This window comes from Pongo abelii, chromosome 10 (genome assembly GCF_028885655.2).
Source record: "Pongo abelii isolate AG06213 chromosome 10, NHGRI_mPonAbe1-v2.0_pri, whole genome shotgun sequence".
Taxonomy (NCBI): Eukaryota; Metazoa; Chordata; class Mammalia; order Primates; family Hominidae; genus Pongo; species Pongo abelii.
Window position 1 is genome coordinate 936,878 of NC_071995.2, and position 25,420 is coordinate 962,297.

Genomic DNA, 25,420 nt, shown 5'->3' on the forward strand with positions numbered 1-25,420 from the left:
CTTTCCTCATGAATAATCTTGTTCTTTACTCATGGGAAATTGGGAGAGGTTAACCCCTCCCAAGTTTATGTTTGCAAATTCAGGTTTATGGGTCCAGGTGAAAAACTTTTCTGAACACAGCATGCTACTTCTCTTATTACCTCTCTCTATTTAAAGAATGGCTAGGCTGAGCATGGTGGCTCACACCTGTAACCCCAGCACTTTGGGAGGCTGACATGGCAGGATTGCCTGAGCCCAGTAGTTCATGACTAAGCAACATATGGAGATTCTGTCTATATAAAAAATTAAAAAATTAACTGGGTGTGGTAGTGCATACGTCTAGTCCCAAGCTACTTGGGAGGCTGAGGCAGGAGGAGTTTGAGGCTGCAGTGAGACGTGATTGTGCCGCTGTATCCAGCCTGGGTGACAGAAAAAGAAGAGACCCTTCCTTTAAAAAAAAAAAAAAAGCCGGGCATGGTGGCTCACGTCTGTAATCCCAGCACTTTGGGAGGCCGAGGCGGGTGGATCACCTGAGGTCAGGAGTTCCTGAGACCAGCCTGGCCAACATGGCAAAACCCTGTCTCTACTAAAATACAAAAATTAACTGGGCATGGTGGTGCACACCTGCAATCCCAGCTATTCTGGAGGCTGAGACAGGAGAATCGCTTGAACCCAGGAGGCGGGGGTTGCAGTTAGGTGAGATCGTACCATTGCAATAGAGTGAGACTCCATCTCAAAAAAAAAAAAAAAATGGCTAAAGAATGTGGCAGTGTCCACATGGTTTGGAAACCCACCTTCTCCTTAGCCAAGCATCTTTTCCTACTCCTACTTTAACCCTGCCCAATGCACAAGAAAATCTCTTTTGCCCTGCACTCTGCAAAATTCCAGAGCAACTAGCCTTGCTGATTGTATCACACCTCCATCAGCAACGTGATGTTGGGAATAGCGTACTGGCGAGCAGTTCCAATACTCTTAGGTGCTTTGTGAATGGACTGAAAGAGGCCCCTGCCTGTGTACCTACCGTCATCCTGAGTTGTTCAGCCTTAGCAGCAGCTACCGAAGAGAAACTGTTTTCATCACCCTGTTATACCAAAACAAATGGCTAAACAAAACCTTGGGATCTTCGCTTCTTGCATGGCTTCCCAGTTCATCCCCTCCCCATCCTGTGGCTTGCCATTCATCATCCCGTGAAGTTTTCCCTCTTCCTGAAATTGTAACCTAGGCTTCTTTTAATGCTTGTATTCCGTTGCTTATAATAGGGACCAGCAGCACAAACACTGTTGGGGCAACAGTGAACAGCCAAGCCGCCCAGTCTCAGCCTCCTGCCATGACGTCCAGCAGGAAGGGTACATTCACAGATGACTTGCACAAGTTGGTAGACAATTGGGCCCGAGATGCCATGAATCTCTCAGGCAGGAGAGGAAGCAGAGGGCACACAAATTATGAGGTAAGTCTCTCTTTTGCCACAGAGAATCCGTAACACACATCTGAATCAAGGTGATGGAAACAACTAAGCTGCTGCTTAACGTTTTACACCACGACCTTCTTCAATTTTAACACTTCAGAAAAACAAGGCAAAAATCCCCCAGGTACCCTTTTATTTTTCCTTCCCCGAATTCCTAACCTCTTATTGGTCAGCTCAACTTTTTCTTCTTCGTTTTTCCTTTGTCATCCTGAACTACACACACAGACACACACGTGCACATGACATCCCTCCCCTCTCATCGGGATTATTTTCACCCTTACTTGGTAAATATAAAGAGCCAATAAATACTACAGAAGACTGTTTTGCTGTATCTTACAGGATTATGCTAGAAGTATATGTTAGCACCTCACATTTTATACCCATGGCCCACACCAGACTTGACACGTGGTGGTTTTGTTTTCAGGGCCCTGGAATGGCAAGGAAGTTCTCTGCACCTGGGCAACTGTGCATCTCCATGACCTCAAACCTGGGTGGCTCTGCCCCCATCTCTGCAGCATCAGCTACCTCTCTAGGTCACTTCACCAAGTCTATGTGCCCCCCACAGCAGTATGGCTTTCCAGCTACCCCATTTGGCGCTCAGTGGAGTGGGACGGGTGGCCCAGCACCACAGCCACTTGGCCAGTTCCAACCTGTGGGAACTGCCTCCTTGCAGAATTTCAACATCAGCAATTTGCAGAAATCCATCAGCAACCCCCCAGGCTCCAACCTGCGGACCACTTAGACCTAGAGACATTAACTGAATAGATCTGGGGGCAGGAGATGGAATGCTGAGGGGGTGGGTGGGGGGTGGGAAGTAGCCTATATACTAACTACTAGTGCTGCATTTAACTGGTTATTTCTTGCCAGAGGGGAATGTTTTTAATACTGCATTGAGCCCTCAGAATGGAGAGTCTCCCCCACTCCAGTTATTGGAGTGGGAGAGGAAGGAAAGAACAGCTTTTTTGTAAAGGGGCAGCTTCAGACCATGCTTTCCCGTTTATCTATGCTCAGTAATGAGGATGAGGGCTAGGAAAGTCTTTTTCACAAGGAAGCTAGAGAACTCAATGTAAAATCAAACCCATCTGTAATTTCGAGTGGGTGGAGCTCTTGATTTTGGTACATGCCCCAAATCCCTTACTCCCTCAAGAATCTGAACCACAAGACAAAACAACCTGTTGGGCTCTCTCCTACCCTGCCCTAACCCTTTTTTTACCCCTCTCTTTTTTATTTTGTTTTTCTTTGCTCTTTAGAACCCAGTGAAAAATGCCAGGGGACTGGGGTGCAACTCTTTCTTATGATAGGTCATTAGTGCTTTAAGCAAAAGATATTAGCAGCTTTGACTGCAGCATTAGCAATTAGGAAAAAAAAATAAGTTCCCTGCGGACATGTAACTTTGCCATCAGTTTTGATGTGGAAACACTGTGATATATAAAATGTTGTTGGACAACAGTAGTTTTAAGAGTAAAATATGAAACGTTTAAAAAGTTCCAAAAAAAAGCTAGCTCTGTCCTTTACTTATTGAGACACTTTAACTTTTTCCTTTGTATTTCCATTGTATTAGATAAATAAATGTGAATGTAAAATTGTATAAATTACTGTACTTGAATACTTCTGTTTCCCAGTGTTGCTTGCTGGACATTTTAGTGCCTTGGACTTCTATTGCTTCTGCCATTAGCATCGACTTATCAGACCCCAGATCAATAAAGGGCATGCGGAAGGGAATCTTAGGTCCGTGTGACCCCAGCAGTCCAGCAGTGGTTATGCCAAAGGGAAATTGAAAAAGTATTTTTTTAAGTCATTCAACAACTTTGTCTAGAGCAGGTGTAAGATGAGTAGGGTGGGAAGTTAAGTTGGCATCAGTGGTTAAAAACAGAAAGTTCTGTTTCAGGAATAGTGAGGAGGGGGTGTTGTAACAAAATTGGGCAACTTGAAAGAATGGTTCATGCTGGGTGAAAGACAAAGACTAAAGAATGAGGAAACAAACGTGATGCCTGGCCAGTGACTGTCATAGAAACCTTTCTTATTTGAGCTAGGCTTGAACAGACGTGACCTAGAAGAAATTGAACATAAAGAGAAGGGGGTGGGGGCTAGTTTTCAAGTTGGGGAACCTGATAGTGAAAAGTCACAGATGGAGAAAGTTGCTCTCAGAAAAACTGTTTGGATTGCTTTCCTCTTGTTGCACATGTACCGTGCATTTCTCAGCTCGGGGTACTGTATTTTGTGGAAAGTGAATCTTTCCACATCTGAATTAATCATTATAGGAAAGAATACTTATTCCTACTCATTTCCTTTATGATGTCCAATGGTTGCAGGATCATAATCTGTTGTGCCACCGTTATTTCTAGAAGTACAACTAATATGTTCACATTTTCAAATAAATACTCCCCGTAAGTAATAACTGCAACCAATCAGTGTTATTTAGTGCTATGCCTACTTGTAATGGGTAGTTATTATTTTCAGAGCTTTCCGGAAATACTGTCCTAACTGGCTATGTTTAGGATCTTTGTTATCTCTGAAGACAAAGAAGCTAGGACTCTTCATTCTGGGGTGCTTCTTGACTCTTAGTTGGGAAACTGAAAATATTTCCAACCTTTTACCCACGTCAATGGCGTATTCCGGGAATCACCACCACCAACACCGCCGCCACAGAAAGAGGCTGGAGGCTCCCGTACCCTGTTCATTCCTTAAGGGCCCTGCTTCCCTTAATAAGTTGGTCTACGGCCCTAAATATGCAAATGAGAGCTGAAGGTTTTTAAAAGGTAGAAAGGAAAAGGGCAAGGGCTTCAACCCCTGCTTTAAAATGATTTATTTATTCTCTGCTTGTATTTCTTGTGGAGAGAGTAAGGATAGAACTAACAAGGGGCCGAGTAGCTGAGAAAGGGGCCACCCAAGAGTGAAACATACTTTATACCAGAGGAGCAGTGGAGCCTCATGCAGCACATTATCATTTGTTATTTGGGTTTAATAATTTTGACATCTTTTCACTCATACACAAAAAGAACTGGTTTTATTTACTGTTGATTTCATCCTCCTGTGGATGAAATAACTGAAGCCTAGAGGAATGAACTAGTGCTACTGAACTGTTTGTTTAAATTATTTTTGTGTTAATAGTACACTTTGAGTATCTTTTTCCACATTAAAAACTTTCTGAATTATAAATGTTTTCCTTACATTATTTAACAATGTACACTGTTTAAAAATAAAAATAAAAATTCAAACTTTGGGGGTTTCTCAGCAGCCGTTAATTGTACATTTTGCACTAACTCTGGGTGTTGCGCTTCTTGTAAGATTGCGCTTTGTGCTTCAGTTTGTTACCTTTGTAGACTTATTTAATGAAACCATTCAAATAAACCAAACTTGCTTTTGTTGAGCTGTGGGGTTTCATTTCCAGAAAATTCCTTCACATTCTCATTGGCACTATTTTGAGTTAAGTGCAATTTATAACTGGATTCCTAATTCCTGCCTCTTCAACTTCCAAAGGAATAGAAACGGTCGGCTGCCGGCTAGTACTTTCAGACTTCCTTATCGTAGGTTCACAGCTTCCCAAATGGGTCTGTGAGCCAAAAAATAAGTCACTGCTTCAAGATTAGGCACAGCCCAGCCCAAAATAATATGTCTAAAAAAATTAAATTGGCTGGGCGCGGTGGCTCATGCCTGTAATTCTAGCACTTTGGGAGGCCGAGGCGGGCAGATCACTTGAGGTCAGGAGTTTGAGACCAGCCTGGCCAACATGGAGAAACCCCGTCTCCTCTACTAAAAATACAAAAATTAGCCGGGCGTCGTGGTGGGTGCCTGTAATCCCAGCTACTCGGGAGCCTGAGGCAGGAGAATCGCTTGAATCCCGGCAGGTGGAGGTTGCAATGAGTCAAGATGGCACCACTGCACTCCAGCCTGGGCTACAGAGCCAGACACCCTCTCAAAAAAAAAAAATTATTAAACTGCAAACTTCATTATTTGGGGGAAAGAATTATGAAACATCTGAACACTATGAAAAGCCAATTTATGGTCAAGGTGGCTTATATCTCACATCTGAAATGGGGAAGTAGAAACAGTTGCATTTGAGCATCCCTAATTGAAATGCTCCGAGATCAGAAAATTTCTGAGCACTGACATGATGCCAGAAGTGGAAAATTCCACACATGACTTCGTGTGACAAGTCGCAAAGCACCAGGCATACAACAGTTTATTCAGTGACCCTAAGAGAAAAAAAGACCCAGCCCCCTTCAGCTGCAGTGTATCTTATACAAAAACTTTTTTTCATGCACAAAATTATGTGTATGAGGTATATATATGAAACACAGGTGAATTCCACGTTCAGATTTGAGTCCCATCCCCAAGGTCTCATTATGTGTATACAAATATTCAAAAAATGCAAAACAATTCTGGTTTCAAGCATTTCAGATGCTAAGGGGATAAGCAATATCTATTCTATTTTGTTATAAGGTATATGATTTGCTTTCTCAAAAATGCCTTTTCTGGCCAGACACGGTGGCTCACACCAGTCAGTAATCCCTGTATTTTGTAAGGCAGATGGGAGGATCACTTGAGCCCAGGAGGTTGAGCTGTGTTTGCACCACTGAACTCCAATCCAGGCAACGCAGCAAGACCCTGTCTCAAAAAAAAAAAACAGCCTTTTTTCGTGGTCTTAGATGATTGATTATTTCCTTCCTTAGGAAAAAATGTCAGTCTTGAAGTCTTGAAAGAATGCAGGATTGTAATGTCATAAACCCATAAATTAGAGTTTATTTATATTAAGTGAAGATCGTAGCCTGGAGTGATACAAAGTAGTGAAAAGCACTGTTCCAACCTTTTTCCTGTCGTGATCCACAGTGCTTAATGTGGACAGCATTAAAGGCATGGACCCTAAAGGAAAGAAGGCAGACGTTATGCAAAACAACTGAATGTAGGCAATTGCTGAGGCAGGTGCTTAGGACCAAGTCCGGCCTATATTGCTTGAGGGCAAAGAGCCACTGGTGATTCCTAGAATGTCCATCTTTATTAACATAATACTTTAGTAATAAATAGTGGGAAGCCTCACAAGCCGAAGAAAAGGTATTCATCTGTCCAGAGCCTCTCCCTACTAGAGTGGCAGACAAGCTTTTCACAAGTGCTCAGCTCTAACTGCAGTGGGCTCTCAGTCAGATCCTCTTGATAAGGTTCAGAATGAAGCAAGATAAATTGCAATGAAGTTCATTCTCCAGGAGTGATGAACAATTTCATGACCAAAAAGTAGTTTTCCAAAGTCCCTTTGTGACAGAGTCCTATCATGTGGCCTCAGCCTCAGTTAAGATGGATCATATTTCCTTTTCTTCATGTCCTGGCTCTTCCTATGAGATTCCCAGTTTCCTATGGAAGACAAAATGGCTTAAATGTAGCTGCCATAATTTTAAAATAAACTGACAGCTAATGATTTCTGGATTATATTAATGATCCTAATTTAGACTAAGCCCAAGAATGAGAATTACTGTTAGGAGGAAGGCAGATCATTCTCCCAGACCAAGTGGCATCGTGCTCATCACAGACCTGCTGCTAGGAGGGACAGCTCTCCATGCAGTCAAGTTTCTGCTTCCTGCTATTATCAGGAGCTGAAAAGGGCTGCACCTGAAGTCAGGAGCCCAAAGGAAAAGTTCTGGCTCTTAAACCAATTATCTTCTACTTGCAGTGCCATTCCCTAATAGAAGTTCCCTATTCTATCAAACTTGAAATGAAATGTCATCCTTTCTCAAAAATTCCCAGAATTAAAGCTAGGATCTCCCTTTAGTTTTTGTGCCTAAACACCTCTCTGCTACCTGTTATGCGCTCATCAGTGCTATAAGTTTGGAGGTCCCAAGATCCAGATTTTGCTTGTGGTTTCTGGTGGCAGAGGCTGTGTGGAGTCCTGTTCTGGGTCACCATCTGGTTGTTCGAGGCTAGCGTGTCAGAGGTCTGGGCTGGGTCTGCTCTAGACGAGGGCTTGACCACACCATCCCCTGCATCTGGAGTCACAGCCCACTTTTCAGAGTTGTCTTCAAGAGTCTCTACAGAGGTCAAGGAAAAGTGCATCATCAGCAAATAATGAAGTATTCTCACAGAAAGCACTGGAAAAACTGGCCGTCAGAAAGTCCATGTCTTGAGTACCTTCTGAAAGTTTCTGGAATTTCTCTCCCCTCCCCCTAAAAGTACACTTCCCTTTGGTTAGGACCAAAGAGGAACTGGACATATGCTATCAGCCAGAACCCCCTCAACAAAAACACACGAAATGAGGATTTTTATGTTGCCTAAAAGGTATTCTGTGGCTACTAGAAACATACAGCACAGCAGCTTACAAGCATTTCAAGGTATTTACTGATTAGTTCTTGAGTCATTCCTGCAAGGAAGTCTTTCTCCGGGAGTGGTTCTGAGACAGTTACAGGCGTGCTATGCGTCAGAGGAGGGGCTGGAGGCGCTGCTACAGTTCACAGAGGAGAGAAAGGACAAGTCACAATCACATCACTGCACGGGATTTCAGAGCGTGAGTCCACTCCCCTCTTGTTAGAGGGAACACTCTCAGAAGCACAACACCGCTTAGGGCTACGCTGCTTCACCCAGTAAAAAGAACTTCACATTCCCGAGTCCCAGTCCTACCTACAGATCTGTCTGTGGTTTGAATTCTTCTCACCAGTGGGAAAAACAAGTTTCTTTCTCCTTTCACAGCAAAAGTAAAAGGGTTCTCACAGGCCATCTAATCCAGTGTCTGGCTTGCTTGTTACAGCCATAACCCCTGCTCAAACAAAATCTTAAACTAAAATCTGACCAGGCACAGTGGCTCACACCTGTAACCCCAGCACTTCGGGAGGCCAAGGGGGGAGGATCGCTTGAAACCAGAATTTGAGACGCCACCTCTACAAAAAATAAAATATTAGCGGGTGTGGTAGCATGCACGTGTAGTCCCAGCTACTCAGGAGGCTGAGGAAGGAGGATCACTTGAGCTCAGGAAGGTCAAAGCTGCAGTGAACCCTGATCCCACCACTGCACTCCAGGCTGGGTGACAGAGCAAGACCCTGTCTGAAAACAAACCAACAAACAAAATTTTCAGCCAAAATCTGATGTGTGAAATGGATTAAAATAACAATGGCTCAGGTTGTCTGCCAAGGGGCAGGAAAGGCCTGGAGGGCAGCTTCCTCCACAATCTACCCGGGAGCTTCTGCAATGGTTGAGAAGCTAAACACCTACAATAACTCAACAGTAAGGATATCCACGGGACAGGCAGTGGTTCTGTTTTGGTTTTTATGTTAATTTCAGCCTGTCAGTGCTGAGGGGCATATGAATGAACCAACCATGAAGTAAGTCCTCTGTGAATCTTCTTCACAATTTGTAGAGAAAAACTGGGCAAAAGCTCAATGGCTCTGAGACAAGCCCTTTCTCTGTTTCCCCTCTGAGTAAGGACTACCTACCCCTGGATGGGCAGGAGAGAACAGGTGGGGAGACAGAGAAAGAGAAGGCATCTGTATCACTATTCCCACTGAATCTGGACTCTGAAATAAAGTAAAGTTGATAAATAATCTGCCAAAAGTTCCCGTTATTCTCAATCCCAATTTTGCCTTGTATTCGAAGATATCTCAGAAACGCAAGGCTTGTTTTGTTTTGTTTTGTTTTGTTTTTTGAGACAGGGTCTCACTCTGTTGCCCAGGCTGGAGGGCAGTGGTGCGGTCTTGGCTCACTGCAACCTCTGCCTTCTGGATTCAAGCAATTCTGCCTCAGCCTCCTGAGTAGGGGGGACCATAGGCATGCGCCACCACACCTGGCTAATTTTTATGTATTTTTAGTAGAGACGGGGTTTCGCCGTGATGGCCAGGCTGGTCTCAAACTCCTGACCTCAAGTGATCCGCCCACCTCGGCCTCCCAAAGTGCTGGGATTACGGACGTGAGCCACCGCGCCCGGCCAAGGCTTTCGAATGTAGAGATGGCCAAAGTATTTGAAGCAAAAAAAAGTTCTTTACCCTGAAATTACCCTAAATTTCTAGAAGATTTTATCAAGGCCCACTTAGTTCCATGGGGAAAAAAAAAATCATTGTCTTTAGAAACGGGAAAATGTACAGCAGATTTAAGTATCTGAATTTCCTGGGCTCATCTCTCCTGCGTGTAGCTTGAGAGAAGTCCCAGCGAGGCCTGGTTTGGAGCCCAGGGTTACCGCAGAGAATCAGGAGACCCTGCGGCTAGACTTCCTCCTGCAGACACCTCCCAGGGCTCTGCTCCCACCCCTCGCACACCCTCACTCTTCTCAGCTGACGGCGCGGACACGTGAACGTGCTGCTTCTCCATCCGCTCCCGGAACTGCTGCTGCAGCTGCTTCTGCCGGAGCTTCCGCTGGTACGTGGCCTCGCTCTCCACGGCGGATGAGGGGAGGCTTCTGCATGAGGACAACGGGGAGGACGGGCTCCTGAGCAACAGCCACGGCTGCTGGGAGCACACGCACGGCTGGCCGGCTCTGAAGGAGTGAGTGGAGGCAGCCCCGGTGACATAGGAAGGGGCCGCACAGGAAAGGAAGGGGACTTAGGCCGCATACCGGGAGCTGCAGTCCTTGTCCGCCTGTATCACAACATGGCTTGGTCTGGAAGGGGAGGTCACCTCCTGTCGTTGTGGGTGTCCCAGGGCCATGTTCGGTCGGCAGCTGTTATATCTTGCCTCTTCCACAGACGGTTCAAAATCTTGTCTCTTCGCTTTAGTTAAATCCACTTCAAGAGGCAACTAGAAAGAAAGAAGAAAAACAAATTCCTTCAACTGGCTCTTGCCCTCCGCGCTTCTTGCTGACTCACAGACTGAGATTCCTGGAAAATCGCATTTGACATCCTCCATCCATCACGCCTTCTAGGTCCTGTAACTCTATGAGAAGGAGGAGCCAAACAATTTCATGTTCTGTGTTAGTGAAGTTTTGATAAAAAGGAAGCCTTCTTTGGTTTTGACTTAGGGCAGATGTTCTGTAAAATCGAATGTGAATCTTTCCTGGGCAGCTGGGTCTGTCTTTGCTGCCTCCTTGTCCTTTTTCCATGGAAATGAGCACACACAGCCTCTGTGGAGGTCTGCACCTTCTCAACCCTTTCTGCCAGGGCCACCCCTGCAAATCGCACTCGTCACTGAGGGAGCCTCGGGCACGCTGTGGCATCACGAAGAACCCTTCAAACGACAGAGGGAAGAACACTTGGGAGGCACGGACGCCGGCTGCCAGCCAAGGCTGCAAGGGATCTTCCAGTACAGGGCTGTTCTGTATCTCATCAACATGAGAAGGGACAGTCCTGTGCTGCGTGGCACAGGGCAAATGGTTTCATTTCCACATGGATTCCTACAGAAATCCAGAACGTTCTTACTTGGGAAAACATCTCTCAATTCATAAAACTGATGCTGATGAAATAATTGTTTGAATATGAGGGATTAAGATGATTACATTTTGACCTGAAAATGAAAATTATAGTGCAGATTTCATATCTACATTGAAAGATAAATGAGTAGTTTAAAAAGAAATGAGCTTTGGCCAGGCACGTTGGCTCATGCCTGTAATCCCAGCACTTTGGCAAGCCGAGGCAGATCACTTGAGTCCAGGAGTTCAAGACCAGCCTGGCCAACATGGCAAAAATACAAAAATACAAAAAAAAAAAAAAAAAATCGAAGGAACTCCTGAGTAACAGCCTGTCTCTACTAAAAATACAAAAAAAAAAAAAAAAATTAGCTGGGCATGGTGGCACACACCAATAATCCCAGCTACTCGGGAGGCTGAGGCAGGAGAATCACTTAAACCAGGGAGGCAGAGGTTGCAGTGGGCGGAGATCGCACCACCGCACTCCAGTCTGGGCGACAGAGCAAGACTGTGTCTCAAAAAAAAGAAACGAGCTTTGAAAAATATGAAAGACTGGCAATACCAAGTGCTGTCAAAGATATGAACAATTGGAACTTACACAATGCCACGTGGGGTGTGAATTAATACAACCATACAGGAAAACAGGAAGAACCTACTAAAACGAAACATGTACCTATCTTCTCACCCAATAATTCCCAACAAAAATGAGTGCAAGTGTACAGCAAAAGAATGCTAACAGCAGCTCTAATCAAAACAGCCACAAGCTACAAAAACCAAAATGTCTACTAGGAAAAGACTAGAAAAATAAATTGCCACATACTCATGCAAAAGAAAATTATACAGCAATGAAACTGCTGCTCGCACCATGAATGAATCTCACAACCATGCTGAATTCAAGTAAGATACAAAGAGTTCAAACTGTAGGATTCCAAAAAAGTACATAACAATAAAAACAAATTGGTGGCTTTCTTTGTTTTTTGTTTTGTTTTTTGAGAGAGGGTCTCGCTCTGTGGGCCAGGCTGGAGTGCAGTGGCGTAATCACAGCTCACTGCAGCCTGGGTCCCCGAGGCTCAAATGATTCTCCCAGCTCAGCCTCCCAAGCAGCTGGGACTACAGGCGCGCACCACCAGGCCCAGCTAATTTTGATTTTTATTTTTATTTCGTAGAGATATTTTTATTTCGTCCCACTATGTTGTCCTGGCTGGTCTCCAACTCCTGGGCTCAGGCAGTCCTTCTTCCTTGGCCTCCTGAAGCAGGTGTGGGCCACCACACCCGGCCAATCTGTGTTGTTAAAGGTGGTTTGCTCAGAGTGAAGGAGAGCAGGGGATGGCAGTGACTGCAAGGAACACAGCGGGGCCTCCTCGGTACTGGTAGTGTCTTGATTCAGATGTTGGCTATGTGGATGCGTTTGGTTGGAAAATTCATCAAGCTGAGCGTGGATGATACGTGCACTTGTCTACATGTCTTTATGTTCTTTTTCATACTTCGGTCAATTTTCTTAAAATATGAACTGTACAATTCCACTTACAGTACAATTCCATTTGTGAACTTTACATATATAAAGTTCAAAACCAGGAAAAAATAATCCATGGAAGTCAGAATAGAAGACAGGACAGTAGTTACTTTTGAAAAAAGGAAAGCAAGGCAGTGACTGGAAGAGGGCAAAATGGGGCTTCTGGGCTGCTGGTAAAGCTCTGATTCCCTATCTGGGAGGTGAACAGCTGTGCTCACTTATGAAATGGTGGTTCATGCCTGTAATCCCAACACTTTGGGAGGCTGAGGCAGGTGGATCACTTGAGGTCAGAAGTTCGAGATCACCCTGGCCAACATGGCGAAACCCTGTTTCTACTAAAAGTACAAAAATTAGCCAGGCATAGTGGCGGGTGCCTGTAATCCCAGTTACTTGGGAGGCTGAGGCTGGAGAATCACTTGAACCCACGAGGCAGAGGTTGCAGTGTTCACAACATTGCACTCCAGCCTTGGTGACAAGAGCGAAACTCCGTCTCAACAAAAAAAAAAGGAGAAATTTGGGGCCAGGCTCAGTGGCTCACACCTGTAATCCCAGCACTTTGGGAGGCAAGGCAGGTGGATTGATCACTTGAGCCCAGGAGTTTGAGACCAGCCTGGCCAACACAGCAAAACCCCGCTCTACTAAAAATACAAAACATCAGTTGGGTGTGGTGGTATGCGCCTGTAGTCCCAGCTATTCAGGAGGCTGAGGCACGAGAATCGCTTGATCCCGGGAGGCAGAGGTTGCAGTGAGCCAAGATAGCGCCACTGCACTCCAGCCTGGGTGACACAGCAAGACTCTGTTTAAAAAAAAAAAAAAAAAAAAAAAAAAAAATTTGGGCTGGGCGTGGTGGCTCACGCCTGTAATCCCAACACCTTGAGAGGCCGAGGTGGGCGGATCACCTGAGGTTAGGAGTTCGAGATCAGCCTGACCAACATGGTAAAACCCCCTCTCTACAAAATAAAAAAAATTAGCTGGGCATGGTGATGCACACCTGTAGTCCTAGCTAGTTGGGAGGCTGAGGTAGAAGAATCGCCTGAACCTGGGAGGCAGAGATGGCAGTGAGCCGAGATCACACAATTGCACCCCAGCCTGGGCAACAAGAGCAAAAAGTCTGTCTCAAAAAAAAAAAAAAAAAATTAGCCGGGCATGGTAGCACACGCCTGTAGTTCCAGCTACTCAGGAGGCTGAGGCAGAATTGCTTGAACCCGGGAGGCGAAGGATGCAGTGAGCCAAGATCGCACCACTGCACTCTAGCCTGGGTGACAGAGCAAGACTCCGTCTCAAAAAAAAAAAAAAACTGTTATAGGAGACGAGGGTATTATATAATGATAAGAATGTCAGCCAGGTGCAGTGGCTCACGCCTATAATCCCAGCACTTTGGGAGGCCGAGGTGGGCAGATCACGAGGTCAGGAGATCGAGACCATCCTGGCTAACACGGTGAAACCCCGTCTCTACTAAAAATACAAAAAATTAGCCAGGCGTGGTGGTGGGCGCCTGTAGTCCCAGCTACTCAGGAGGCAGAGGCAGGAGAATGGTGTGAACCGAGGAGGCAGAGCCTGCAGTGAGCTGAGATCGGGCCACTGCACTCCAGCCCAGGCGACAAAGCGAGACTCCGTCTCAAAAAAAAAAAAGAATGTCAATTCACCAAGAAGATATAACAATTATAAATATTTATGCACGAAACACCAGAGGTCCTAAATATATGAAGCAAACTTTGAGAGGATTGTAAGGTGAAATAAAAGCAATACAATAATAGTAGGAGACTTCACTACTCAACTTTCAATAATAGATAAAACAACCAAACAAAAGATGAATAAGGCGATAGAGTATTTGAACGATACTATAGGCCAACTGGACCTGACAGTCATATACATAACATTCCACCCACCAACAGCAGAAAATACATTCTTCTCAAGTACATGTGGAACATTCTCCAACACAGATCACATGTTAGGCCACAAAACAAGTCCTAACAAACTCAAGATTGGAATCATATAAAGCATCTTTTCAATCACAATGGAAGAAAACTAGAAATCAACAGCAGAAAGAAAACTGGAAAATCCACAAATCAGTAGAAATTAAACACCACACTCTTAAAGTCAAAGGAAATGTAACAAGGCAACTTAAAAGAATTCCCTGAGACAAATGAATACTACAACACAACCTACCAAACCCCTGGGGTGCAGTGAAAGAAGTCTTAAGAGGGAAGTTACACACACATTAAAAAAAAAAGATCTCAAATCTACGTTATACCTCAAAGAACTAGAAAAAAAAGTTACACCCAAAGCTAGAAGAAAGGAAATTCTAAAAAGATGAGAGCAAACATAAGTGAAAGAGAGAATACAAAAACAATACGAAAAAGCTCAATAAAAATAGCAGTTGGGCCACATGTGGTTGGTCACACCTGTTATCCCAGCATTTTGGGAGGCCAAGGCAGGTGGATCACTTGAGGCCAGGAGTTTGAGACCAGCCTGGGCAACATGGTAAAATTTTTTGTATTCTGTACAAAAAATAAAAAAATTAGCCTGGCATGGTGGCAAATGCCTATAGTCCCAGCTACTTGGGAGGCTAAGGCAGGAGGATCATTTGAGTCCGGGATATAGAGGCTGCAGTGAGCCAAGATCACACGACTGCCCTCCAGCCTGTGTGGGAGGATCACTCAAGCCCAGGATGTCGAGGCTCCAGTGAGCCAAGCCATGATCAGATCACTGCATTCCAGCCTGGGTGACAGAGTGAGATCTTGTCATGAGATGAGATGAGATGGGATGAATAAAAGAAATTAAATTAAAATAATAAAACAAAATAAAATGACAAAAGACTTGAATAGACATTTCTCCAAAGACGATAAACAGATGACCAACAAGCATATGAAAATATGGTTGGCTGGGTGCGGGGGCTCACACCTGTAATCCCATTACTTTGGGAGGCCAAGGCGGGCGGATCACCTGAGGTCAGGAGTTTGAGACCAGCCTGACCAACATGGTGAAACCCCGTCTCTACTAAAAATACAAAAATTAGCCCGGCATGGTGGCAGGCGCCTATAGTCCCAGCTACTTGGGAGGCTGAGACAGAATTGTCTGAACCCAGAGGCGGAGGTTGCAGTGAACCAAGATTGTGCCACTGCACTCCAGCCTGGGTAACAGAGTGAGATTCTGTCTCAAAAAAGAAAATATGGTCAACATCATTAATCATCAGGGGGTATGCAAATCATAACCACAATAAAATATCACGCCCATTAGGTTAGCAAAAAAAAAACAACTCAGAAAATAACAAGTGCTGGTTAGGATTTAGAAAAATCTGAACTCATGTGCACTGTTGGTGGAACTGTAAAATGGGGCAACTGCTATGAAAATCAGTATGGCAGCTCCTCAAAAAATTAAAAATAGGATTACCATATGACCCAGCAATCCCCTTCAGAATATGTCCAAAAGAATTGAAAACAAGATCTCAAAGAGAGTTACACACCCTCGTTCACAGCATTATTCACAATAGCCAAGAGGTTGAAAGCAACCCAAATGCCCATCAACAAATGAATGCATAAACAAAATGTGGTCTATATATACAATGGAATATTCATATTCAGCCATAAAAAGAAGGGAATTCTGATACACACTACTACATGGATGAATCTTAAGGGCATTAATGCTAAGTGAAATAAGCCAGTCACAAAAAGCAAAAATTATGTGATGCCATTTACATGAGGTATCCAGAGTAGACAAATTCATAGAAACAGAAAGTAGACACATACACCTATAATCTCAGCATTTAAGGAGGCTGAGTGGGAGGATTGCTTGCAGCCAAGAGTTTGAGACTAGCCTGGGCAACAGCAAAAACTGCATGTCCACACACAAAAAAGTATTTTATTTTTATTTTATTATTATTGAGACAGAATCTCACTCTGTCTCCCAGGCTGGAGTGCAGTAGTGCGATCTTGGTTCACTGCAGCCTCCACCTCCCAGGTTCAAGCGATTCTCATGCCTCAGCCTCCAGAAGAGCTGGGATTACAGACAGGCTGACCACCATGCCCAGCTAATTTTTGTATTTTTTAGTAGAGACAGGGTTTCACCATGTTGGCCAGGGTGGTCTCAAACTCCTAGGCTCGAGTGATCTAACCACCTCGGCCTCCCAAAGTGCTAGGATTACAGGCAGGAGCCATAGCGCCCAACGTGATTTTTTAAAAAAGAAAAAAAAATCAAGACCGGCCTCGGCAACACAGCAAGAACTCTAAAAAAAAAAAAAAAAAAAAAGTTAATTAGCTGGGTCCAGGTGCAGTGGCCCATGCTGTAATCCCAGCGCTTTGGAAGGCTGAGGCAGGAGGATCACATGAGCCCAGCAGTTCATGACCAGCCCTGAGAAATTCTGTCTCTACAAAAAAAAAGTAATAATTGTTTAAAAAATAAATCAGCTAGGTGTGCTGGCACATACCTGCAGTCCTAGCCACTTGAGAGGCTGAGGCAGGGGGATCCAGGAGGATCCCTTGGGCCCAGGAGTTCAAGGATGCAGTGAATTATGATCGCACTCCTGCATTCCAGCCTGGCTGACAGAGCAAGACCTCATCTTTCATGAAATAAATTAAAAAAAAAAAAAAAGGAAAGAAAAAGAAAGAAAGTGGAAGTAGTTACAAGGGTCTGGGAAAGGGGGAAATGCGGAGTTCTTGTTTCATGGGTACAGGGTCTTAGTTCTGCAGATCAATTTCACAACAATGTGAATACACTTAACACTACTCAACCACACACTAAAAATAGTTAAAATGTGATGTGCTTTATTTGCTACAATTTAAAAAAAGAAAACGCCCGGTGCAGTGGCTCACGCCTGTCATCCCAGAACTTTGGGAGGCTGAGGCAGGCGGATCACTTGAGGTCAGGAGTTCAAGAGCAGCCTGGCCAACAGGGCGAAACCCCATCTACTAAAAATAAAAAAATAAGCCGGGCGTGGTGGCTGGCACCTGTAGTCCCAGCGACTTGGGAGGCTGAGGCAGGAGAATGGCGTGAACCCGGGAAGCGGAGCTTGCAGTGAGCCGAGATCGTGCCACTGCACTCCAGCCTGGGCGACAGAGTGAGACTATCTCAAAAAAAAAAAAAAAAAAGAAAAAGAAAACTTGACTAATATCTCTCATAAACATAGATGCAAAAATGCCTAACAAAGGCCGGGCGCAGGGGCTCACGCCTGTAATCCCAGCACTTTGGGAGGCCGAGGCAGGCGAATCACGAGGTCAGGAGATCAAGACCAGCCTGACCAAGATGGTGAAACCCCGTCTCTACTAAAAAAATACAAAAATTAGCCAGGCGTGGTGGTACACACCTGTAATCCCAGCTACTCGGGAGGCTGAGGCAGGAGAATTGCTGGAACCCGGGAGGCGGAGGTTGCAGTGAGCCAAGATCACACCACTGCACTCCAGCCTGGGCGACAGAGCGAGACGCCGTCTCAAAAAAAAAAAAAAATGTCTAACAAAATATTAGCAAACTGAATCCAATAATGTTTAAAAATGATGTTTTTAAAGGAGTTTTTACAGATGCCCAGTGACACACACCTTGTGGGGCTCCATGAGGACAAGAATCCCTGAGGCACAGGATGGGAATGCTGCCCTGGGGAGCGACATGGCAGGGACCTCGGAGAGCAGATGAGGCAGGAAGAACACTCCAGAAGCCACTCATGGCAGGTCAGTGTGACTCCAGGACTGCCCAGCCACAGACCCCATTCTGCAAAGGCAAATGCTCAGATCACGTTGTAGGTATTGACAGAAATAATGGACATGTAAATCTTAATGACACCAGAACTAAGGAAAAGAAAGAAGGCTCAACAGTGAGGCTGGGAGTGTCTGGGAAGGACAGTGGTGCTGCAGAGGGCTGTGTGCTCGCTTTGAGGCTTCACAGACTACCCCCAACCACAGTTCTCTACCTACACATAACACAAATTCTCTAGACCTCACATTACTGTCAAATGATGTGATTTTTTTTTTTTTTTTTTTTTTGAGACAGAGTCTCCCTCTGTCGCCCAGGCTGGAGTGTGGTGGCGCGAACTTGGCTCACTGCAACCTCCGCCTCCTGGATTCACGCCATTCTCCTGCCTCAGCCTCCCGAGTAGCTGGGACTACAGGCGCCCGCCACACACCCAGCTAATTTTTTGTATTTTTAGTAGAGACGGGGTTTCACCGTGTTAGCCAGGATGGTCTCGATCTCCTGACCTCGTGATCCGCCCGCCTCGGCCTCCCAAAGTGCTGGGATTACAGGCGTGAGCCACCGCCCCCGGCCCAAATGATGTGACTTTAAAAAAAAGTAAAATCTTGTGATTAGTTCCTGCTATCTCTAACATTCGAAATCTGAAATAAACATTCCCGACCCTCTAAATAGCTAAGTCCTCACTTTTGCTCCTTGCATCCTCCAAATACTCAACCCATGACACAGAAGAGTTTCCCGCATTATCTTCACTCCGCTCATCCATGTCTAATATACCTGGCGTGGAAGCTTATTTAGTGACCTCAGGTAGTCTTTGTCCAGAATACAGTTTCCAAGTGCGTTCCCAAAACTCCTAAGGGCAAGAGAAAAAAAAGTGAAACAGGGTTAAGAATTGTTACACATGAATATCAGAGAATAGAGTTACAACTTTTGTACAGGTTGCCTCTCAGGTGCAGCAGAGGAAATGGACCCTAACATTCATTCCCCATTGATGTCTGGTAAGCATCTAGCATGTTCCTGCACTGTGTTAGTTTCTGAGAATACTGCAGTGAGAACAAGACACAAATCCCTGCCCTTACGGAGGTGATGAGTATGAAAAGATTAAGCCGCCATTCACAAAACCCACCAGCCACCTCCTGACATGGAGAACAAACTGCAGAGAGTTTTTCTTTTTTTTTTCCCCAAAGGCTGCTCCAATTTCCCAACAGGAGTAGGTAACACACACTTGGGGAACGGGGGCTCAAGAGCACAACCTCCCATGACCAAAGTTCTTAACTTGGGATCTATGGACTCCCCCACAGAACTCATAGGTTTTTCTGGTTCAATTCACTTCAATTCTCAAGACACGGATATGGTTTGGATGTTTATCCCCTCCAAATTTCATGTTGAAACATGACCTCCAATGCCGGGGGTGTGGCCTGGTGGGAGGTACTGGATCCTGGGGCTGGATTCCTCATGAACAGCTTAGTGCCATCCCCTTGGTGTTGAGTGAGTTCTCACTCAGCTCATGAGAGATCTGGTGGTTTTGAATGTGGGGGTTGGGCATGATGGCTCATGCCTGTGATCCCGGCACTTTGGGAGGCACAAGGCAGGAGGATGACTTGAGCCCAGGAGTTTGAGACCAGCCTAGGCAACAAAGGGAGACCCTGTCTCTCCAAAAAAAAAATTTTTTTTTAATTAACTGGGGGTGGTGTCATGTGTCTGTGATCCCAGCTACTCGGGAGGCTGAGGCGGGAAGATCACTTAAGCCCAGGAGTTCAAGGCTGCATTGAGCAATGACGGCACCACTGCACCCCAGCCTGTGCAACAGAGCAAGATCCTGTCTCAAAAAATGAAAAACAACAATAAAATAAATAAATAGGCCTGGGACCTCTTCCCTCTCTCTCTTGCTCCCTCTCTCTCCACGTTCCCTCTTCGCCCTCTGCCATGATTAGAAGAAGCTTCCTGAGGCCTCACCAGAAGTGGATGCTGGCACCAGGCTTCCAGTACAATCCACAGAATCATAAGCCAATCAAACCTCCTTTATTTATAAATTACTCAGCCTCCGGTATTCCTGTATAGCAACATAAATGGACTATCACGGACATCCGCGTGACTGTGTAACCAAGTTAACTAAGCTAACCTGTGCGTAGCGGAGGACTGCTGAGGAGCACGGAGAGGATGAGGGTGTGGTCTGTGCACTCGCAGTAGGAGTGGGAAGGCCTCCGGCACACGCTACTGAGTGCGCGGAGAAGAGAGAATACAGGATTCTACCACTTATTCCCAGCAAGGGAAGCCTGAAACAGAAACATTGAAAACATACTAACAAAAGTGGGAAAACAGGGCAGACAGGAACCAGGGCAGGGGTGAGACTTATCTTCCATGCTGCTTAGATTTTTGAACCATGTGGATGTATTAACTCTTCCAAAAAAAATCGAAACCTGCTCTGAAGCAGGAGCTGAAATGACGCAGGTTAGACTCCCAGCCTCGTGCTCACCTGAGGGCTCGCTTCAGCCCGTCGGTCACCGCCTCCTTCCTCGCCTTCTCCAGAGACAAAGCCTTAGACTTGAGGCCCTCACTGACACCATAACCAACATCTTCATGATATGAACCGTCCTGGGGCAGAAAAGGAGTTCAAACTCAAACACCAGAGCAGCAGGCGCGCCACAACTCCCCCGTTCCTCAAGCAGCAGGTTCAAAGCCGGAATCTCCCACCGGGTGGCCTTGCTACAGGGGCACGGGCAGAAGCCTGGGTGAGAATCCATCGCCAGTGCTGCTTCCTAGACCTGGGCTGCCTGGACGTGTGCCTGTGGTCACGGTGTCAAGACGATCCTACCTTCCCAACTTCCCAACACACAAAGGGCACATTAGAAACCCACCCCAAATCCTATCAGTGTGCATTACCCTAAGGTAAAAAACCTCTGAGATGGCCAGGCAGGGCGTGGTGGCTCACGCTGTAATCCCAGCCCTTTGGGAGGTCGAGGGAGGTGGATCACTTGAGGTCAGGAGTTCAAGACCAGCCTGGTCAACGTGGTGAAACCCCACCTCTACTAAAAATACAAAAATTAGACAGGTGTGGTGGCAGGCGCCTGTAATCCCAGCTACTCAGGAGACTGAGGCAGGAGAATCACTTGAACCTGGGAGGCAGAGGTTGCAGTGAGACGAGATGGTGCCATTGCACTCCAGCCTGGGTAACAGAGTGAGACTACGTCTTGGAAAAAAAACCTCTGGGATATCAAACAAAGGGATAATTTGAATATTGGATCTAATGTTCTCTAAGGATTGGAGAACAAATCCTTTTGTAAGTCAGCTGGCATCCAGTCCCTGCCTCTCACCAAAAGAGAAGGTGGACCTGAGCACATCATTCGCTGATTGAGAATTAAATACAATGTTTGATGATAGCACTCTGTGATTTTTAAAAAATAACTCAGAAAGCACTCAAATAAATGAGTGACACTATAAAAAAATTCTTTCCATTCTCAGCTACTCACTCATAGATACAAGGTTTTTTAGTACTATTTAGAAAACTAAGAATAGAATTAATGCTGAATTGTTCATTCAAGAAATAAGTAGGCTGGGTGTGGTGGCTCACGCCTGTAATCCCAGCACTTTGGGAGGCCGAGGCAGGTGGATCACCTGAGGTTGTGAGTTCCAGACCAGCCTGACCAACATGGAGAAACCCCATCTCTACTAAAAACACACACAAAAAATTAGGCAGGCATGGTGGCGCATGCCTGTAATCCCAGCTACTCGGGAGGCTGAGGCAGGATAATCGCTTGAACCCAGGAGGTGGAGGTTGCGGTGAGCTGAGATTGAACCATTGCACCCCAGCCTGGGCAACAAGAGCAAAACTCCATCCCCACCCAAAAAAAAAGAAGTAATATTCAATTATGGATATATGGATATATAAACTAACTGAAAAGAAAAAACAGCACCATCCATCTCATTAAGATACATTTTCCATAAATTTTATATTTTAAATTTTTTATTTTTGTGGCAAGATTTCATCTCTTTAATTTTTCTAAGTATCGAAATTTTGCTATATTTATATTTTCTCTTCACCATAAACACAATTGTCTGGTCAATTGTGTGTTAACAGTAGCTATAATATAACTAAATCCAAAAGAAGTATTTTAATATTTAGAGCCTTAAGTGCACTGAAAATTTACCAAAACTTTTTATTTTTATACACATGCAAAGGCAGAGAAGCACAGTAAGGCTATCAATAAAACTTCTTTTTTTTCACCCAGGAGTTCAGTGGCACAATCACAGCTCACCACAGCCTCGACTTCCTGGGCTCAGGTGATCCTCCCACCTCAGCTTCCTGAGTAGCTAGGACTACAAGCATACGCCACCATGCCCGACTAATTTTTTGTATTTTTAGTAGAGACGGGCTTTCGCTATGTTGCCCAGGCTGGTCTCAAATCCCTGGGCTCAAGCAATCCTTCCACCTGGGCCTCCCAAAGTGCTGGGATTACAGGAATGAGCCACCCCGCCTAGCCAAACTTTCAACCATAAATATGTATTAGGATTAAAACCAGTGGGGAAATAGAATAGAAATATGAGTTCAGATAAAGAAAGAACAATGTAAAATTTCTAATGATTAAAAAAAAGCTTGTTCATCGTATTTCTTCAAATAAATGATAGATCTTATCCTCTATAGTATTTAGAGTCCACTGGAATATTTAACAAAGATCTAACAGATTTACGGTAAGTCCTCACTTAACATCTTAAATAACTGTGACTTTAAGCGAAACAACTTATTAACAAAACCAATTTTTGTTTTTATCAATGTTATAACAAAAGGACCTGCTTTGCCTAAAGTTGAGTTTCCAAAAACTTATCAGTGATGGTAAAATTATTGTATTTTAGAATGTCAGATTTTACCATATGCCAAAAAATACACCCTTTGCAACAATTTTTATGTATGGTGAAAACTTGTAGGTGTCAACTTGAAAATGTGCAAAAGAACAGTTTTTCCATTCTTTTAGGGAGCACATGAGCAAGAGTATTTGAATTCCACCATTCTAGGGAACGCTGGCTGAGGCACAACTCTGGAGCCTGGGTCCTTGTCCAGCTACCTACTCCCCTACCTGCTCACCTTCTCCTACCACCCACTGATCCTTCCAGGCAGCAGGTCTACTCCATCCCCCTCACCTTCAGCTGGACCCTCACAAATGCACAGACTCCCACGTAGAACTTGCCATTGTTGAGGTCAACAAAATCTAGGAGTGGGAAAGAGAGCAAGTTGAAGAGGACACTGACCGCTGGGCCACAACCATTCCTCCGGCTGGGAACTGAGTCCACCTACCTCACCTCCTCACCCAGCATACTTTCACCAGGAGCTGGACAGTGCAAAAGTCCCCACTGCCGGAGAGCATACTCACCCACATTCTGCTGCGTGATGGAGTGTGCCCAGCCATTGTAACCAAACATCTCATTGGCCAGATTAATTACCCGATGACCCTCAATGTAGCACACCTAGAAAAACAAATGTTTTTAAGGAAAAGCTGTGTTAATTCCTTACCACACTTAAATGTGAATCAAAATTGACATAATTTATTCCTCATCTACTTTTTTGGATAAACTGCCCTTAAACATTCTATTCGGGAGGCTGAGGTGGGAGGATCACTTGAGCCCAGGAGCTCAAGGCTGCAGTAAGCTAGGATCATGCCGCTGCACTCCAGCCTAAGCAACAGAGTGAGACCCAGTCTTAAAAAAAAAAATTTTTTTTTTCAAGAAAATTCTCAATGAGTTTATTTCAAAAATCTTCTGGATGGAGCCTGCGAGAACTAATGGTCTGTTGCGCGGAGGAACTCACCCAGCAGTTGCTAAAATTCAGTTTGCAAAAAGTACAAATCTCAGTTTGACATATTTTATGGAAGACCAAAAATACACACAGAAGTTGAAATTAGAAGCAAATGATATGCAATTAGTATGTGTCAATCATAAGTTCTTTCAAAAGTGTTTAATTCAAAAAAAAAAAGAAGCAAATGGCAAAAGGAACATTTTTTTAAATGATGTTAAAGGCTGGGCATGGTGGCCCACGCCTGTAATCCCAACACTTTGGGAGGCCGAGGTGGGAGGATCACCTGAGCCCAGCAGTTTGAGACCAGCCTGGGCAACATGGTGAGATGTCGTCTCTACAGAAAATTTAAAAATTAACCAGGCATGGTAGCGGGTGCCTGTAGTCCCAGCTAGTCAGGAAGCTGAGGCAGGAGGATCGCTTGAGCCTGGGAGGTGGAGGCTGCAGTGAGCCGAGATGACACCACTGGTCGGACTCCAGCCTAGGTGACAGAGCAAGACCCTGTCTTTAAAAAAAAAAAAAAACAAAAAACAGATGATGTAAAAATCCTAAGATGGCGGTTACGCAAGTGTCAAGACCATGCCCGGGCCCCTTTAGATGAGAATGAAGTCTGGAACCCATCCCCTCCCAGGGGCACTGGGAGACCTCCAGGAACAGGTAACAGGAGACTTCCGAATCCCTGAGGACCCAGAGAGGGAACTGGCAAGACCGTCGGAGTCTGTCGTATGGATGCCTGCTTTCCAGGCACATGAGTTCTCCTACCTTCTGGCCTCCTCCAGCCATGCGGCTACTTATGTATTCTGGGCCCAGCCTCTGCCTCAGGGCCTTCTGGATGGCCTGGTACTCTTCTGCTGTGTACTGGCACTGCAACCCCAAAAAAGAAAATTAAATTCACACTTCCACCACTCCTCACATCACTGAGTCTCCATCTTTTATGGAGACTTTATACTCTTAAAAAGACCCCCCAGAACCTTTGTTTATGTGGGTTATATTTATCCTATTAGGAATTAGAACTCAGAAACTTTTAAGGCATGCATGCCGTTAGGCATCATAGCAGTGACATCACCACATATCATGCAGTCTCTGAAAACTCTACCGTTCACTCATGAGAGAATGAGTGTGAAAGAGGCAAATAGTATTATTATGAAGATAATTTTGACCTTCTGGACTCTGAAAGATCTTCGGAAACCCCAGGGTTTTTGAGAACTGCATTTTGAGAACTGCTGCCTTAGCTGCTGCTACCATCCTTATAAATGTTTCTGAAGCTTAGGAAGCTAAAATGTCCTGCCTCCAGATCTGTAAATGACGTCAGCACAGGAAGCGAGGATGGAAAGAGCACAGGGGTAGGATGCCTTGCTTCTATTTGTCCTTTCCAGAGATTGACGCCTTCTCCAATGCAACAATTTCCCATCCTGCACAAACAGAAACACACTACTGCTTGCTGATTTGGGTTTTGTCCCCCTTGTCCTATTCGGATGAGAGGAATACTCATAACTCTCTGCTAAAGACAAAGATGGAGTTTGGGTGGACAAAGCAAGAAACTCTTTTCTATACACACAATGTCCCTACAAGGAATATGACCCCAGTAACTTCCCATGCCTCCAAGAAAGACAACTGAAGCCAGGCGCGGTGGCTCACGCCTGTAATCCCAGCATTTAGGAGGCCGAGGCGGGCGGATCACGAGGTCAGGAG

The 25,420-nt window shown here is 45.1% G+C and overlaps 2 protein-coding genes across 45 annotated transcripts in view; one reads left to right on the forward strand and one right to left on the reverse strand.

Moving 5' to 3' along the window:
• Nucleotides 1-4,814, forward strand: part of WNK1 (WNK lysine deficient protein kinase 1) — a 160,445-nt gene extending 155,631 nt beyond the window's left edge. For all 24 annotated transcript variants that reach the window (XM_009247295.2, XM_009247287.3, XM_054527806.2 and 21 more), the window contains 2 exons: nt 1,239-1,426; nt 1,869-4,814. In XM_009247295.2, coding sequence (XP_009245570.2) covers nt 1,239-1,426; nt 1,869-2,186 — 506 coding nt within the window. In that variant the 3' untranslated portion in view covers nt 2,187-4,814. The remainder of the gene's footprint in view (nt 1-1,238; nt 1,427-1,868) is intronic.
• The window catches only part of RAD52 (RAD52 homolog, DNA repair protein), an 87,451-nt gene that overhangs the window by 2,092 nt on the left and 59,939 nt on the right, over nt 1-25,420 (reverse strand). For 8 of the 21 annotated variants that reach the window (XM_054527839.2, XM_054527835.2, XM_024256872.3 and 5 more), the window contains 10 exons: nt 24,491-24,592; nt 23,310-23,403; nt 23,080-23,147; nt 20,420-20,538; nt 18,721-18,796; nt 9,969-10,150; nt 9,673-9,812; nt 7,770-7,871; nt 7,234-7,461; nt 5,595-6,790 (listed from right to left, as the gene is read on the reverse strand). In XM_054527839.2, coding sequence (XP_054383814.1) covers nt 6,729-6,790; nt 7,234-7,461; nt 7,770-7,871; nt 9,673-9,812; nt 9,969-10,150; nt 18,721-18,796; nt 20,420-20,538; nt 23,080-23,147; nt 23,310-23,403; nt 24,491-24,592 — 1,173 coding nt within the window. In that variant the 3' untranslated portion in view covers nt 5,595-6,728. Of the gene's footprint in view, nt 1-5,594; nt 6,791-7,233; nt 7,872-9,672; nt 9,813-9,968; nt 10,151-10,458; nt 10,853-16,693; nt 16,826-17,798; nt 17,968-18,720; nt 18,797-20,065; nt 20,220-20,419; nt 20,539-23,079; nt 23,148-23,309; nt 23,404-24,490; nt 24,593-25,420 lie in introns of those variants that run through there. The other 13 variants (XM_054527838.2, XM_063711699.1, XM_063711697.1 and 10 more) reach the window with 11 other exon arrangements.